Below are 19,012 nucleotides of genomic sequence, written 5' to 3' on the forward strand. Positions count from 1 at the left end.
GTACATTTTGCTTTCACTTGCTCCCTTCTTACTCAGGAATCTGCTCAAGTTTTACCTCATCGAGAATTTTCTTCTTGTCATGACAACTTTCTCCTGCAGATCTCCTGCAATCAGAAAACTGGCGCAGCTTATAACTAAGCGTTGGCAACGCTGTGTTGCACCCTATCCTGCTAACTTTGCATTTTGAATCGCTTTTTAAGTTCTTATTTTTGTGGAATTATCCAAAAACGGCATAAAACTCCAATGAGTTATTACAAAATTCATCTTTTTTCGTAAAAATATAGGGTAAGAGGCGCATCACCCTGAGTTTTCATATGCTACGACTTGCAGAAAAGCGCATCTCAAACAATGCAATGATTTTGCAAAACAACCTCAAACACTTGGAAAATTACATGTTGTGGAAAAAATCAACAGTCTTGTAGAATATAAGATTCAATCCACTTTCGCTGAACTTCCACCGAAGAAGTTGTAATTTACAATTGAAATATCAGCCTTTCATTTGATTACTGAAAATACTTTTTCACATGCATTGGAAAAATTTAGCGCATGTCTATTTACGTTTTTCTTCATAAAGGCTGGACAAAATTGTTTACAATCCATATAGTCGTTGCAGGTCTTCAGCAAAACGTAGTATAGGAGAACTAGGCTTAAGGTCCTCAATTGTTAATTCAAGACGTCTTTATTCGTGTCCGTCTATCGCTACTATTTCTCTTAAAACACGATTCAGGCTCTATTGTTTATGAGAATTTAATTTTTAGAAATATTTACAACATGGAAAAGATGTTTATTTTAAGTTCCTATTTAATAGGAACCATCCACAAACACCAGGATTGACCAATGAATGAAAAATCACTGGAAATTTCATGAGTTTTTCTTAGGATAACAGGATAACATTTGGAACTCAGATTATAAACATGATTTCGAAGGAGCATGCGAGGTCTTTTAATGTCCCTCTGATTTTTACACTTATTTCACAAGCTGAGCATGCGTTTCGATAGTCTCAAATTTGGTGAATGGGAGTGGTTTGGCTCTTTATATACAGTTTGTTCCTCTCTATTGATCACAATCGTGGCACTACAAATTGTCCTTTCTCTACACCTCCATCTTGACCTCCCGTCAGCATAAATTTGATGAAGGTTGTATAGATAGCCACAGTAAGACAATACTTCTTTATTTTTCTGTGATGTCATGAATTGCAACGAGGCTTTAAATTTTTCCCTAAAAGAAAGAACATTGTTTTAGAATAACAAATTCATTACGCACGGGTGCCTTCAAGTCTAATTCTAGCCCCCTCCAGTCCAAATTTGACTAGAACTTCATTCGAATATACCCGATACACCTATATGAACACTGTGAGCTACAACTAAGCTTCTGGTTTTTCCTTGAAAAAGCTAAATTAGAGCGTTTTTTTTTAATGACATTAAAGGTTTCATGCCTATCGTAAGGGGAGGATACACATCATTCTTTAAGAGTAAAATAGCTGATTCCATAGTTAATTGTTAAACAGTTAAAATATATTGAATAAAATATTAAATACTACATAAATAGTTATAAATATTAAAAATCATTTATAGTTATAATCATTAAATGTTATTTACTATTAAAACGTACATTATAATTACTTTTGTCAAAAGTAATTAAAAGTAAAATCTATATATAAAAGTAAGTTATTAAATATTATCCAAGTCTATAGAAATTTCAGGCAAAACTTTGCGGGAGGATTAGCCCCCTATGTCTTCATGGTTACATTTTACACCACGTTATTTCAACAGTGCCACGAAAGGAACTACAATAAGGTTTTTGATGAAAGGGCTTAAAAAAAATCCATTGTAGGGTCTTTGTGACGAACCTTCAGGAAGAATTATCCCCTATTCCCCTCATATGCAGGTTCCACCAAAGAGTAAGGGTAACTTACATGGGTGGGAGCTAGCATTAAAGCCGCAAAAAACCCTCAGCGCCATCTAACTTTTTGCAACACATGCAATTTTTCTCAGAGTAATAATAAAAATAATTAATTTAATTCGCGTAATAGGTGTCTGAACTCGGTTGCTTGCTAAATAACGATTAAATGGCTTGAAAAAATGCTAAGCCTAGCCAAACGCTTGATGGCGCTGATGATTTTTACCGACACTAACGCCAGTTTTCACTCGTATAAGCTACCAATACTCTATAGGTTTCACTGCCAGCTCTGTAGACCACAGTCGACATACCTACCGACGTTGATTTTGTCGTAATAGTCGTCGCAGGGACCCCCATAGTTTGAAAAAGTGTCTTCCAGGACCATAACCAGGAAAACGTGAGCAGTCATCTCTTTTAGCACCAGGGAGAGCAACATAATTTATGTTCTTAATCAAATATATAAGTACTGATCTTGACACGTGGAATTACAAAAGGGCTTCTAATTTATCGACCTTTGACAGAATTTTGAACTCTGGCTTTTGACGGTATGTCTACTTTATTTTTTGAGGGAAAAGTTGAAACAATAATCTATTATATGTATTCTGTCGATAGAGACCAAATTCTGCAGGGGTTTTGCTTACCCTAAAGTCAGACAAATGCTTTAACTGCAATATATTGCAATACAAACAATACAAGACATGTACATTGCAACGAGATTAAAATCAAATACAGATTATCATTAAAAAAGGTAAAAAAACACATTTTGAGATCTGTTCTAAATACCTCATTTTATGTCAAGAAGTGTTATTAGGCTCATTATAACAATTTTTTGAGTTTTTGGAAATTGTCGCAAAAAGAAGCGTTCAATTGGCCTTTCATTTTGTCAAAAAGGCACAAATAAACCCCATTTGTTTATTTTTCAAAGATTGTCAAAATAACAACATCAAATGTTGTTTGAAAATTTGTCAATTTTGACAAAAAAAATTGGTCGAATGTTGGCTATGTCAAAATATCAGCGCTAACTCAAGCAAGGCATATATAGTGACATTACTTTACTGAAGTAATTAAATTCAAAGCTTTAGCTCATGATGCAAAACAGACACGATGACTAAAGACTGTGGATGAACCACCTCCTCATAAGACACAGCAAACTCTATAAGGAAAGGAGGGGGTTGTTTTTTCGCTTTTTATGTCTATAAAAAAAATAATATAAGATATAGAAACGAGCATAAAAATTCAAAAATATAAATCACACTCCATAATAGCGATTTCATTATCAAAAAGCGAACATTAAAAGTAGAAACAAGCAAAAAGGGATAAAAAGTGAAAGTAAAAAAAGTAAAGTGAAAAGAAAAAATATTGAGTTTCGATGGAAAAGACAATAACATATGTATGTGAAAGTACAAGCGAAAATTTTATTTCAAAATCTTACAGGAGGTAAAATAACTTGAGGCCTTTACCCACATACCCACATACTTCTGGCACTCGGATAAAATTAAGAAAATCGATAGTAAAATTTATTAAGTCATTGGGGCCTATACCCACATACTTCAGTGACGTAATTTTTGGGTTTGGGTTGGCTTTGAATTGTTCATTTACTCTTTTTTTCTCATTCCAGAAATGATTCCCTATTAATCAATTTATGATTTCCCTATAGTCTATTTTTTCTGAAATTTTTGCGAGGATGGGGCCTGCACCAAGGTAATCTGACTGGGGGGGGGGAGCGGTTCTTACATGGAAAAGATCATCTTTGACACTTGAATAGAAGAAGAGCACTTATTATTATGTATTTTTGCAACCTCAAAGGTGGAGGAAGGGGGGGGGGGGTTCAAAGATGCTGTCGTTCAAATTTTCACAGCATTCACAGGTTATCAGTAGAGATGACAGTTACAAACGAATTAGAATTGAGCAACTAGTTTAGTCCGGTAATAACAGTAAAGTTAAACCTAGTTATAGGTAATAGCTATTGGAGTTTCTCCTCAACATTGCATGAATAGAAAATAAATCACAAAAACATGAAAACTTTAAGTATGAAGAATAGTGACAGGGAGGTCAGTGGCACAGAGAGGCCCATATTTCAGAGAGGCATGAAATATGAATTAATTACTACGAATTATTGGATTGTCAAGAATAAACCGTTGACCATAAAGTTAGAAATTCCCAGAGTTATAAGGGGATGGGGTTGTAAATTTTCTAATACTGATGGCTTTAAACACCTGAAAGCACACCATAGATTCTAAAAAAGGGGTACTGAGGAATATTTTTCTGTCAATTGTTTTTTTTTCTTTTATTAACTTGAATTTGTTTTCCTTCAATTTATATATATTACTGACATGGTCAACTCATAAAACTGACATGGTTTATCAGTATGAATATTATCATGGAATATCAGTATAGTTATCTGGAGCAACCCGTTCCCACCTTGTATTTGAGGGGTAGGGGAGGGCCACCTCTCCCTGTGTCGGAAAGATTCAATTTTTTGGAAATCTTCATTAAAAAAAATATTCAAACTTTCCCTCCCCAAACCTGAATTTCCGTGAATTGGCGCACCTGGCGAAACATTAGACAAGCAAATATATCCATATATGTACAATATATATATATACATACATATATATATATATATATATATATATATATATATATATATATATATATATATATATATACTACTACTACTACTACTAATAACTCACTGCAGCACCAAGCCGCCTGAGGCCAACACAGCTACGCACGCTCCTCCTCCAACCTAATCTATTTAAAGCCTCCCTCTTTACACCCTCCCAGGAAGTTCCCATTTCCTTTAAATCCTTATTTATGACATCCTCCCAACCCAGACAAGGACGACCTGCTTTCCGTGTAGCCCCAGACGGTTGGCCAAAAAGGACAATCTTCGGTAATCTGTCATCCTTCATCCGTAGAACGTGGCCTAGCCATCTCAACCTTTCTTTCATTATAGCCCCAGAAAGCGGGATTGAACCACACTTTTCGTACAACCTACTGTTTGAAATACGGTCAGTCAGCCGGGTACCCAGAACAATCCGTAGGCAATTTCTCTGGAAAACATCTAGTAAATTTTCATCTGCTTTTCGGAGTGTCCATGCTTCAGAGCCATATTTGACCACTGTCATCACTGTAGCTTCCAATATTCTAATCTTGGTTTGTAGGCTTATCTTTCTATTCTTCCAAACTTTTTTTAACTGTGAAAAAACACCCTGAGCTTTAGCTATTCTACTTTTAACATCTTCACTGCTCCCACCATCTTTACTAATAATACTACCAAGGTAACTGAAGCTCCCAACCTGATCAATCTTTTCGTTACCTAAGGTCACCTGTTCATCTTCACTTATTCCTAACCTTAGTGACTTAGTCTTCTTAACATTAATTTTCAAGCCTATTTTAGCACCCTGAACTCGTAAAACCTCTAAAAATTCATTCATTTTGCTCACACTTTCATCTAATATGCTTAAATCATCAGCATAATCTAAGTCCAGGAGCGTTCTTCCTCCCCATTTGATTCCATGGTCTCCAATTGCCTTTCCTGTGCTCCTTAAGACGAAGTCCATCAAAATGATCCATATAAAGGGGGATAGAACACAACCCTGCTTAACTCCTGATTTAATACAAAACCAGTTGCTAACCTCATTTCCTACCTATATATATATTATATATATTACATTATATATCATTTACTACCTATATATATATATATATATATATATATATATATATATATATATATATCTATATATATAAAAACAAGTTGTCTGTGTGTGGATCTGTGGATCTGTGGATCAGGTGACGTCATGTTTGTCCGCATATGACGTCTGAATTATTTCACACTAATACAAAAGAAGAAAAAAACTAAAAAAGGTAAAAACTACAAAAAAAAACTAAAAAGAAAAAAAAACCAAAAAAGCTAAAAAACTAAAAAAAACTAAAAAAAGGTAAAAATCTAATAACTAAAAAAAAACTGAAAAAAATAAAAAAAGGCAAAAACTACAAAAAAAAATAAAAACTAATAAAAAAACTAAAAAAGCTAAAAAACTAAAAAAACTAAAAAAAACTAAAAAAAGGTAAAAAACTAAAAAAAACTAAAAACTAAAAAAGAAAAAAACTAAAAAAAAGGAAAAAACTGAAAAATAAAAGAGAAAAAGAAAACTAAAAAAATATGAATAAATATATATAAAAATAAGTTGTTTGTGGGTTATGTCTGTCTGTCTGTCTGTCGAGTGACGTCGTGTTTGTCCGCATATGACGTCTGAATTATTTCACACTAATACAAAAGAAGAAAAAAAACTAAAAAAGGTAAAAACTACAAAAAAAAACTAAAAAGAAAAAAAAACTAAAAAAGCTAAAAAACTAAAAAAAACTAAAAAAAGGTAAAAAACTAAAAACTAAAAAAACTGAAAAAACTAAAAAAAGGCAAAAACTAAAAAAAACTAAAAACTAATAAAAAAACTAAAAAAGCTAAAAAACTAAAAAAACTAAAAAAACTAAAAAAACGTAAAAAACAAAAAAAAACTAAAAACTAAAAAAGAAAAAACTAAAAAAAGGAAAAAACTGAAAATTAAGAGAAAAAGAAAACTAAAAAAATATTAATGAATATAAAAAATATAAATATAAATATAATATAAATTAGCAATCAACAAAGCACCGAGACACAAATGACGACCGGGACATAGGGAGTATAAATGACGACCAGGACATAAGTAAAAAAAAACTAAAAAAACTAAAAAAATGGTAAAAACTACAAAAAAACTAAAAACTAATAAAAAAACTAAAAAATCTAAAAATCTAAATAAACTAAAAAAGAAAAAAAAGAAAAAAGGAAAAAAATAAAGGAGAAAAACAAAACTAAAAAACGAATGTATATACAGACCGGGACACCGGGATACAAATGACGACCGGGACACAGGGAATATAAATGACGACCGGGACACAGGGAATATAAATGACGACCGGGACACAGGGACACAACTACAATGGGGACGCCGGGGGGCACAGGGGGATATAAATGACGACCGGGACACCGGGACACAAGGAATATAAATGACGCCCGGGACACTCAAAGAGAAATCACAGACTGGAACACCGGGACACAAATGACGACCGGGACACAGGGAATATAAATGACGACCGGGACACAGGGACATAACTACAAAGGGGACGCCGGGGTGCACAGGGGGATATATAAATGACGATGGCGACTCAGGGAATGGTCGATTAGCAATCACCATCAACAAAGCTCAAGGGCAATCATTAGAATCATGAGGTATAGATCTGAATACGGATTGTTTTCCCATGGACCATTATATGTTGCATGTTCAAGAGTCGGTAAACCTGACAATCTATTTATATGCACAGACAATGGGACAGCAAAGAATGTTGTATATTCGCAAGTTTTACGTAGTTAAAAACACACATATATATATATATATATATATATATATATATATATATATATATATATATATATATATATATATATATATATATATATATATATCTATATTCACAGGTGGGACATAGGGACACAACTACAATGGCGCGTAACTAATATGGCGCGTAACGACTCACGCGCGCGTGGTGGCTTGGGGGGGGCGCGAAGCGCCCCCACCAACTAGGTGTTGGGGTGGCGCGAAGCGCCACCCCAACAGCTAGTATATATATATATATATATACACATATTTTATAGCATAAGGTCGTAATTTAATTCCAAAAAAAGATAGACGTAGCTTAAACAAGAGCTAAGAGCTCATATGGCACTTGTGACGAGGTTGGAAGAGCCAAGAGCTCAGATAGTATGAGCTCTAGCAAAATTTTAAAAATCAATAGATTGCTTTAAAAGGAAAATCAGAGGCTTAAATAAGAGCTGTGAGTCACGAGGTTCTTCTAAATATAAAAATTCATTAAGATCCGATCACCCACTCGTAAGTTAAAAATACCTTAATTTTTCCTCTCCCTTCAGCCCCTCAGATGGTTGAATCGGGGAAAATGACTTTATCAAGTCAATTTGTGCAGCTCCCTGACAAGCTTACCAATTTCCATTGTCCTAGCACGTCCAGAAGCACCAACCTCGCCAAAGCACTCAAGCCCACCCCCTAACCCCCCCAAAGAGAGCGGATCCAGGCCGGTTATGTTTTGGAAACGCAAAGAGAAAAACAGTGCGTTTTAGAAAGGGTAGAAGATGCGTAGAAAGGGTAGAGATGCTGTAGAGCCAGTTTAAGAGAAAAAGAGTGTGTTTTAGAAAGAGTAGAAGATGCGTATGAAGGGTAGAAAGGGTAGAGACGATGTAGAACCAGTTTAAGAGAAGAGCAGTGCGTTTTAGAAAGGGTAGAAGATGCTCATAAAGGGTAGAAAGGGTAGGGACACTGTAGAACCAGTTTAAGAGAAAAACAGTGTGTTTTAGAAAGGGTAGAAGAAGCGTAGAAAGGGTAGAGACGCTGTAGAACCAGTTTAAGAGAAAAACAGTGCGTTTTAGAAAGGGTAAAAGATGCGTAGGAAGGGTAGAGACGCTGTAAAACCAGTTTAAGAGAAAAACAGTGCGGTTTAGAAAGGGTAGAAGATGCGTAGAAAGGGTAGAGACGCTGTAGAACCAGTTTAAGAGAAAAACAGTGCGCTTTAGAAAGGGTAGAACATGTGTAGAAAGGGTAGAGACGTTGTAGAACCAGTTTAAGAAAAAAAAACGATGTGTTTTAGAAAGGGTTAAAGATGCGTAGAAAGGGTAGAGACGCTGTAGAACCAGTTTAAGAGAAATACAGTGTGTTTTAGAAAGGGTAGAAGACGCGTAGAAAGGGTAGAGATGCTGTAGAACCAGTTTAAGAGAAAAACAGTGCGTTTTAGAAAGGGTAGAAGATGCGTAGAAAGGGTAGAGATGCTGTAGAACCAGTTTAAGAGAAAAACAGTACGTTTTAGAAAGGGTAGAACATGTGTAGAAAGGGTAGAGACGTTGTAGAACCAGTTTAAAAAAAAAAAACGATGTGTTTTAGAAAGGGTTAAAGATGCGTAGAAAGGGTAGAGACGCTGTAGAACCAGTTTAAGAGAAATACAGTGTGTTTTAGAAAGGGTAGAAGATGCGTAGAAAGGGTAGAGATGCTGTAGAACCAGTTTAAGAGAAAAACAGTGCGTTTTAGAAACGGTAAAAGATGCGTAGAAAGGGTAGAGACGTTGTAGAACCAGTTTAAGAAAAAAAAACGATGTGTTTTAGAAAGGGTTAAAGATGCGTAGAAAGGGTAGAGACGCTGTAGAACCAGTTTAAGAGAAATACAGTGTGTTTTAGAAAGGGTAGAAGATGCGTAGAAAGGGTAGAGATGCTGTAGAACCAGTTTAAGAGAAAAATAGTGCGTTTTAGAAAGGGTAGAAGATGCGTAGAAAGGGCAGAAAGGGTAGAAAGGGTAGAGACGCTGTAGAACCAGTTTAAGAGAAATACAGTGTGTTTTAGAAAGGGTTGAAGATGCGTAGAAAGGGTAGAGATGCTGTAGAACCAGTTTAAGAGAAAAACAGTGCGTTTTAGAAAGGGTAGAAGATGCGTAGAAAGGGTAGAAAGGATAGAGACACTGTAGAACCAGTTTAAGAGAAAAACAGTGCGTTTTAGAAAAGGTAGAAGATGCGTAGAAAAGGTAAAGACGCTGTAGAACCAGTTTAAGAGAAAAACAGTGTGTTTTAGAAAGGGTAGAAGATGCGTAGAAAGGGTAGAGACGCTGTAGAACCAGTTTAAGAGAAAAACAGTGCGTTTTAGAAAGGGTAGAAGACGCGTAGAAAGGGCAGAAAGGGTAGAGACACTGTAGAACCAGTTTAAGAGAAAAACAGTGCGTTTTAGAAAGGGTAGAACATGCGTAGAAAAGGTAGAGACGCTGTAGAACCAGTTTAAGAGAATAACAGTGTGTTTTAGAAAGGGTAGAAGATGCGTAGAAAGGGTAGAGACGCTGTAGAACCAGTTTAAGAGAAAAAAATAGCGTGTTTTAGAAAGGGTAGAAGATGCGTCGATCAAGTTTTTACTCTTAGATTAATAATTAAGAAGTGCCTAATTAATCAAACGCCTTTAGTCTTCTTTTTTATAGATTATGAGCAAGTTTTGATCCAACTGATAGAAGAGCTTTGACGAAAGTCCTATCCTTGTATGGTATACCACATAAAAACACTAAAGCGAATAACGCTATATACGTGCTATATCAACGATACTGTTGACAAAAGAGCTTTAGCATAGTTCTTAACCTTGTGTGGTATACCAGACAAATACATTAAAGCGATTAGTGCTATGTTAGAAAATAACACTGCTGCAGATAAGCTAGAAAAAAGGTTAATAGCTGTTTTTATATATATATATATATATATATATATATATATATATATATATATATATATATATATATATATATATATATATATATATATATATATATATATATATATATATATATATATGTATATATATATATATATATATATATATATATATATATATATATATATATATATATATATATATATATATATATATATATATATATATATATATATATATATATATATATATATATATATATATATATATATATAGACAAACCTCGGCTTTTCCTTAGGTCGAATGGGAGTATCCCTTCTATTAAACATTGCCTCCATCATTGTCTCATATCCTTGGCCAATCACTTTTCCATCTTCAGATCGGTCGAGTAACGAAGGATATTCAGTCACTAGTTCCTTACAAATGGCTACTATATCAGAGTCGTCAAGTCGACGGGCTCCTTTTTCCACTTTGTTGAAGTGCAAAAGCTTATAATATACAATACTAGCTATACGTTGTTTTTCACTTCGATGAAAAGTGTCTCCTTTTAAGGCTCGGGATATATCAGGAAAATTTGAAACTTTAAATTTATACTTAGCACCTGAAAAAAAACAAGCACCTTGAAGTATTTTTTTTTATAAAAAAAATATCATTGGACCCACGAGCCATTACCTAGGTTTTTGGGGGAACGAGAGGCAAAGGCCAAAGACTCGACCCAAGGCGTATAGGTTCAAATCACCATAAAACTAAAATCAAATTATTTATCAGGACCTTCCTCAAATCTAACACACGGATATATTTTTCTTTTCGTAAGCCCAATAAAAAGTAATACGAATGGTAATTTAAATTAAATAACAATTATATTAAAATCTTAATTAGATTCATTTTAGCTAAATGATTTATTTTAATTAGATTTGAAAATATAAATGAAAAATACAATTAAAAAAAATTGAACTAAAAAACAGCAAATTTAATTTAGAAAATCCAAAAACACACACACTGGTTTTTATCACTCAAATTAAATTTCAAATCCTTCTTATTAAAAAAAACTGCAAAGCATTAACACGGACGACAATTTTTTGCCTCGTATTACTTGACGTACAAAGAAAAAGTACCAAGAGAAACATAAAAAAAAGCAGTTGATATATTCAATATTAAATTCAAAAAAGTTAAAATACTGCATGCCATAATAACGCTCATACTTTAGCATCACAACATGTACAAAAGCGAAAAAAAACTTAATTCATATCTCGCATTTCGTCAAATGTTTAGCGAAGATGTTGCCGTTTGGCGAGGTAGTCTATTAATCATATCATGGCAAAAATTTCCTTTTCATTATTTTAAAGATTTTAGAATAACAAATATTTTGAGATACTAAAAGAATTTTAAATATTACACAGTTTTAAGACAAAGCAGCGTTTTTTACGTTGTTTTCAATAAGCTGAAACACATCTTCTTTTAGGACTCATTTCAGGAAAGTTATTTCCTGAACTGATATTTCAGGAAAGTAAGAAAATGTAACTTCACGCTTCGACAACAACCCCCTTCAAATCGAATCATTCCATTTTTGGTATTTTTCTTATATCTCATTTTCTTCAGCACTAAGGTGCATTTAGACTTGACGAGAAAGCCCCCTTACAGAAGCAACCCCACATGAATATGGAGTGACAAACATATATGTTTTTCAAGCACTCTTTGCTAGATGCTTTCTTCAGGCAACCATAACCAGCTATGCGTTTGAGCGCTTGCTTGTCTGTAAACTTATGTTTGGAAACTCGATTTTACATCGAGTTAAAACTCTTTTTGTGAACCCAAATTCGTAACTGAAAAAATCGTTTGGACGCTTGCTTGTCTGTAAACTTATGCTTGGACAAGGCGCTTTGTTGTCTGTAAACATTATGTTATGTTCTTTGCGCGCTTGTCTGTAAACTTATTTTTTTTAACTCGATTTTACATCGAGTTAAGACTCTTTTTGTGAACCCAAATTAGTAACTGAAAAATCGTTTGGACCCTTGCTTTTCTGTAAACTTATGTTTGAAAACTCGATTTTAAATCGAGTTAAACCTCTTTATGTGAACCCAAATTCGTAACTGAAGACATCATTTTGAAAGTTATTTGAAATAAAAACTCAAACAAATGCTCAGATTTTAAAGTGTTGGCAAGTGCAGTGTAAATTTTTCACATTGATCGTTTGCATATATATGCATTGACTTACTCTTAGCAGAAAAAATTCGGGAAGGGAGCGCGAAGAAGCTAGTGAAAACAAAGAAGTACTACTATTAATAACTCACCGCAGCATCAAGCCGCCTGAGGCCCACACAGCTACGCCCACTCTTCCTCCATCCCAATCTATTCAAATCCCCCCTCTTTACACCCTCCGAGAAAGTCCCCATTCCCTTTAAATCTTTCTTAATAACATCCTACCACATCAGACGAGGACGACCTGCTTTCTGTTTAGCCTTAGACGGTTGGCCAAAAAGGACAATCTTCGGCAATCTGCCATTCTTCATCCGCAGAAAGTGCCCTAGCCTTCACTACCTATCTTCCATTGTAGGCCTAGAAAGCGGGATTGATCCAGATTCTCCGTACAAACTACATTGCATACAAAAGATAAAAGTTGCTATCATCTTTAGAGAAAGTCAGCATATTCATATAGTTAGGAATAGATTGTACCGTTTGTTGATACAACCTTGGTTAGCCTTTTTAAGAATTGACACGAGACAGTAATTCCATTTCAACTGATTTTTAAGGAGATCTTACAAATTCCCAATCTCCCTGAAAAAAGCAGATTCTGAAATTATTTTCGGCAGAAAATCAGTGGATGGCTCTCACGCTGAGATCAACCTACAAACTTTCTGCCGAAAATCATCGAGGTTTTACAGATTGTTAGAAAAGAAACTTTGAAACATGGACCTGAGATCTTTGACGATTTTGAAACAGCTGTACTAAAATAAAACCGTTTTTAAATTTTCTAAAAGTAAGTTCTTAAGGTAGTAAAAGTCGGATTTTTCCGTTTTATCGATATTATAAATCATGAAAAATTAATTCTATGTTGTCTGCAGATCAAAAAATATTCAAAAAACGAAAAAAACTTTAAATTAATTATAATTAAAAGAAAATAGTTAAATAAACTATTCAACTAATTAAAGATTAATAAATTTAATACGAAAAATGTAATCTTTCGATAAAGATTAATAAATTTAATAAGTATTAATTAAAAAGTTATTAACTTCAAAAATGCGCACAAATAAGCCTTTCATTTCTTCTTAGCAAAGGTGGTTCTTTTATCTCTTGTTCAATGCAATAAAAATTTAGCATTCACTGCACTGCAAGTGGCACAAATATTTTCCATTTCTACTAATTCAAATAGCTTAAATTATTATATGACTTTATTTCATAATTCATAACTTTATGACTTTCATACTTATATATTATGGCTATATATTATAACTATAATATTATGACTTTGTTTCATAATTATAGTTTGTAAAATATCCCTTGCTTGGACAGCACAGCAAGGCCAGGTTTAGAAAATCACACTTTGATCCGCTTGATCTATATTGCCCTACCGACTCTCCATAATAGAATCGCTTAGCAAACGGTTTGGGCATTATGTCACAAAATTATGTAAACAAATTTGAGTACAACCCTATAGCAAGACGGTGGCGATGTAGCTCCTTAATCTTTTGACAATTTTCCTTCAGGTTAAAAAAGATCAATCCACACTAAGGTAACACAGATTCCTCATCAATCATGTTTCCATACTCATCGGGTAGTTGAGTTAACTACCCGAACAAGTTCGGGTAGTTGAGCTAACCGTACTTCATTTGCAGTAAATTCGACTGGACTTTATGATTCTTTTCTTCTGTCTGGGACTGTTTGAGAAGGAAGGACATTTTTCTTCTAAAAAACAAAAAAAAAACAGCCAATGTTATCTAGCCTAACCCATGCAAATCCCCAAGCTAATTGCAAAGGCACTAATGAAAGTTTTAGTTACACTGATTTTTACCCCTAATTTTTGCAGAGGAAAAGCGCTGTCAAATTTGACCAATTTGCTAACTTACTTACTTTTACGGTTCAACGTGGCAACACGGAAAAAGAGGGATACGCGCCTAAGAACTTTAAATTTTGACACAGCCAAAAGTAAGTCTTAAAAAATGTTGGTTTTTAGCTTTTAACAGACAAAAGATAGGCCCAACAGACAACAATATTTTAATTTTCCTAGTATTTAAAAAATCATATAAAAAGCTCACGTGACGACGTTGTAGGATCCTTCACATCACCTGATATTGAATCAGCAGCAGGGTACGTGTCCACAATTGATACTAGTTGATGCAAACTGGTTGAGATGTCAAAACACTGAAATTCTGAGACACACACAGAATCACCGGACTTCAAAACTGAGAACCCAAATTCGTCACCAATCATCATTAACGGTTTTACTCCATCCGTCATATAAATATAAACATTGTCAGGAGTTTCAAACTTCTCTTGAACTATAAGAGACAAAGGAAATAGGTACAAATAAGAAAAAAAGTACCCACTTAACCTTAAACCAAGAAAGGGAATGACAAGGGGATAAGCACTTTACTAAGAACTGTCTGAGCACCCCCTCCCTTTCACCGAGAGCTCCCATAAAGAGATAAAACTGAACAAAACCCCTTGAAACCAAACTTAAAACGAGGAAAGGCTGCAATTTAAGGGGATAAACATTTTAGTAAGAACTGTCTGAGAACCCCCTCCTCTTCACTGAGAGCTTCCGCAAAGAGATACAACTGAACGAGACCCTTGAAACAATGCTTCAAACCAAGAGAGGGAATGATATGGGGATAAGCATTTTACTAAGAACTGTCTGAGAACCCCCTCCCCTTCACTGAGAGCTACCAAAAAGAGATAAACTAAACGAGACCCCTGGAAACTATACCTGAAACCAGGAGAGGGAATGACATGGGGATAAGCACTTTACTAAAAACTGTCTGAGAGCCCCCTCCCCTTCACTGAGAGCTCCCACAAAGAGATAAAACTGAACGAGACCCCTTGAAACTATACTTGAAACCAGGAGGGGGAATGATATGGGGATAAGCACTTTACTGAGAACTGTCTGAGAGCCCTAAATACAACTAAACGAGACCCTTGGAAACTATACCTGAAACCAGGAGAGGGAATGATATGGGGATAAGCACTTTACTGAGAACCCCCTCCCCTTCACGGAGAGCTCCCACAAAGAGATACAACTGAACGAGACCCCTTGAAAATATGCTTGAAACCAGGAGGGTGAATGATAAGCACTTTATTGGAGGGTAAAGGATAAGCATCTTACTGAGAACTATCTGAGAACCCTCTCCCTTTCCAGGAGAGCTCCCACAAAGAGATGAAACCAGACTAGAAACCACTATACCTGAATGCAGCAGAGGGAATGATAGGGGATGAAGATTTTGCTCAGAACTGTCCGAGGACCTACCCACTGGGAAATTCCACAAAGAGGTGATATTGAACGAAAACTATATTTGAAATTATAGTGAGTATACTTTTTTTCGATATAGCCTATTCTTTAAAGGGGACAGGGGGAGGGGGAGGGCAATCGCCTCTTCAGTTTTGAATTTTTTGGTTTTATAGATTTTATGTTTTTATTCATATTCTTGTAAAACAAAATTGAAAAATCTAACATACTCCCTATCCTTAGATTTTGAGAAATATCTTTTCGTATTTTCAACATAAAAAACCAAAAAAACCATTTCTCCAGCCCCTGTAAATTTCCAAGAGTTGACACCCTGGGCCCCTCGTTTTGCTACAAAAGCTCCCCGGAGAATTATTTTCATCGTACCCCAATCTATCACAATATAGATGATGTTTATTATAATTCTCCATGTTTTCCAAAGATTCGGCAACTCGTTTCTACCATCGTTTGAGGATCAATTCCTATGTGTCTGGTTGAGACAGGAAAAATGTCACAATACAAACATAAACATATTGTGACATAAACATGTCACAACAACATACAATACAAGCCAACAATTAAAGAAAATGTAACTCAACAAGTTTCATTGCACACTATATATGCAGGACAAGTTACCACGCGGTCATACAATAATTTCAATCACGCATTTGTTTTTTCCTAAAGGATATATCGAATGGTGACCTGCTTGATCTCAAACAAAGAACCAGTCACGAGCTAAATATGTGGTTTTATCTGTCACAAAATGAATTGAGAAATTCACTAAAGGAAGCACTAGAAATTAGCAATCAAAAGAACAACGAAACTCACACTGAAGAGCCAATCAGAATCTAAAAAGGATGGAGTTATTTATCGCTCAACAAATTAAAAAATAAAGTTTTGCTTTACAAAAACACGTCACAGACATAAACCAATGAAACTGAAGCACACTTTTCACCATGTAATTACAGGAAAGCCCTCTCCCTTTTTCGTAGCAACTCTTAATTTTCATTTATAAACTTCAGACTTGCTTTATTTTTGCTAAAGAAAAATAGTCTGTAACTTACTCTAAAACGTTGATTCCCAACCAATTTGGGTCGCATAACACTTGAATAATTTTGAAAATTCTCATGCCCCGAGCAATATTCAATTTCTATTTATTCAAAATTTACTGCAATTCAGATAAGCAAAAAAAAAAAACAACTGGAGGATTTTTTTTATTATTTTCTAGTATATTTTAATAATGAAATCATCACAAAATAAATGTTAGCGAGATCTTTGTGATTCATATCTGCTACAGATTGGGTTTACATTAGTTCAGTCAACCTCAGTTTTCCTTGTTTAGTGACATATAGTCAGTTTCTTTCGTTCAACAAAAAGCCGTTTCCATCATTAAACCTACATACCAAGTCCCAGGTTTTTTTTCAAAGTTAAAAAAAGGTTGGAAGAACAGGAAGATAAGTCTGCGAACCAAGATTAGAATATTTGAAGCTTCACTGATGACAGTGGTCAAATATTGCTCTGAAACATGGGCGCTCCGAAAAGCAAAGGAAAATTTGCTAGATTTTTTGCAGAGAAATTGCCTATGGATTGTTTTAGGTACCCGACTGATTGACTGTACGAAAACTGTCGTTCAATCCCACTTTCTAGGGCTGAGAGAGGGCTAGGGCTAGGGCTCAATCCCACTTTCTAGGGCTAGTACTGAGAGAGTTTGAGAGGGCTAGGGCACGTTCTACGGATGAAGGATGAGATATTGACAAAGATTGTCTTTTTCGACTAACAGTCTAGGTCTAAACAGAAAGCAGGCCCGTCCTCGGTTAGGGTGGGAGAATGTCGTAAGGAAAGATTTAGGGGAATTGGGCTCTTCCTGGGAGAGTGTAAAGAGGACATCTTTGAACGAATTGGGATGTAGGGGCGTGCGCAGCTACTTATGTCCCACCAAAATACAGTCAAACACAGTCGGTGGTCAATTTGTCGGCCCGTTGAGAATCAGCCTAAGCATAATTTCAAAAAAAAAACGACATTCAAGACAGATTTTTTTTTAACTCCGTTAAGTACATCACAACAAGGGGTAGATATCTTGGCAGTGCCTTAGACCCTGACCTTAAACTTTTTTTAAAGGAATTTTAATACCTTAAAGGATCACCCTATCTCGTCTCTTATAAATTTCTTTAGATTGTGTGGCCAAACTATCTAGAACTGATTGGGCGGTCTGGCCATAACTCGTAGAGCTCGAATAAGAGATACACATAAACAACAGAAAACTAAAAGCGAACACCTTAGAAATCTTAGAAAATCAGTGAACTTCTGTCGCTTTTTACTGGAGACAAAAATGCTTACTTTTAATGAAAATAATATCATTAGAAAGTGTAAATTTTAGTTTTTTGATTAAAAAGAGCAGTAATTTTGTTTTAAAGTTCAGAAAAGGGCAGAGCGTAAAAATTTTCAACCCTGCCTGGTAGGGAAAAGCTAAAAATCAGGTAAAAGAAAATATTATTTAGGCCATTTGGCAGCTTTGGGAGTTTCCTGTTGTGCTATCCGCTTTGATTATAAACCTTGCCGACACAGGGGACGTCAAATATCATTGTGTTTTTAATCAAATTTTATAGAAGACCCACAGATACTCACTAGTTCTCGATGGTGGCTAATACCTAGGGAAAATTCGCTAGTTAGTCCTTTGTCTTTGGGACGGTCAGTCGACGCTGAGGTTCATAGAATAATTTTAAAGCATCGTATTCCCTTAAGTACTTTGAGTAGATAATTGCTTGACGGACTGATTTCCTTTGATTTTTCAAATAAAGCTGTACATCTAGGGGAATAAAACTTTCAGTAATTGGCTCAAATTACAATCCTGGACAGCCCACGACTACTTATGTCTTGTTTGGTCCTTGTGGTCCGTGTCCAATGTGGTTCATTAAATGATTCGTGTGATAATAAAATTATGTATGTATTGTAAGCAACTTGCCGCCTTAAAACAATCTCAGTGATACTAAAAGAAAGGGGGAAACCAAGTAAAAATTTACAAAATTTAAAATAGGCAACTTTAATGGGCGGGGAACAATACGTGAGGCAGAGCAACAGCGCTATACATACGACCAAGGACGTCCCGACGGTAAAGACCCCGAAAACGAATTAAAAGACCAAATGCCTTGCGTAGTTTCATCTGAACATGCTGAACCAGGACTGGTTTGAAATCTCTTTTCGAAGCAGCATAAGGTAATCCCAAATAGGTGACTATTGGCGACGACTGAAAAATAACACCATTGCCGCAATCGAGAGTCGCCCTGGCATTATCCTCTAAACAATTTACAACAAAAAATTGACATTTTTCAAAACTGATAGAAAGGCCCAAACCTTTTAAACAATTAATTAAAATATTAAAATTAGAAACA

The 19,012-nt window shown here is 35.0% G+C and overlaps 1 protein-coding gene across 1 annotated transcript in view; it reads right to left on the minus strand.

The window, feature by feature from the left end:
- Positions 1 to 731: 731 nt before the first annotated feature.
- The window catches only part of LOC136024744 (uncharacterized), a 54,099-nt gene continuing 35,818 nt past the window's right edge, over positions 732 to 19,012 (minus strand). The window contains exons 6-8 of the mRNA XM_065700182.1: positions 14,440 to 14,682; positions 10,469 to 10,787; positions 732 to 1,218 (exon numbers count right to left, since the gene is read on the minus strand). Of these exons, the coding sequence (XP_065556254.1) occupies positions 972 to 1,218; positions 10,469 to 10,787; positions 14,440 to 14,682 (809 nt within the window). The 3' untranslated portion in view covers positions 732 to 971. The remainder of the gene's footprint in view (positions 1,219 to 10,468; positions 10,788 to 14,439; positions 14,683 to 19,012) is intronic.

The sequence above is a fragment of the Artemia franciscana genome, chromosome 3 (genome assembly GCF_032884065.1).
Source record: "Artemia franciscana chromosome 3, ASM3288406v1, whole genome shotgun sequence".
Taxonomy (NCBI): Eukaryota; Metazoa; Arthropoda; class Branchiopoda; order Anostraca; family Artemiidae; genus Artemia; species Artemia franciscana.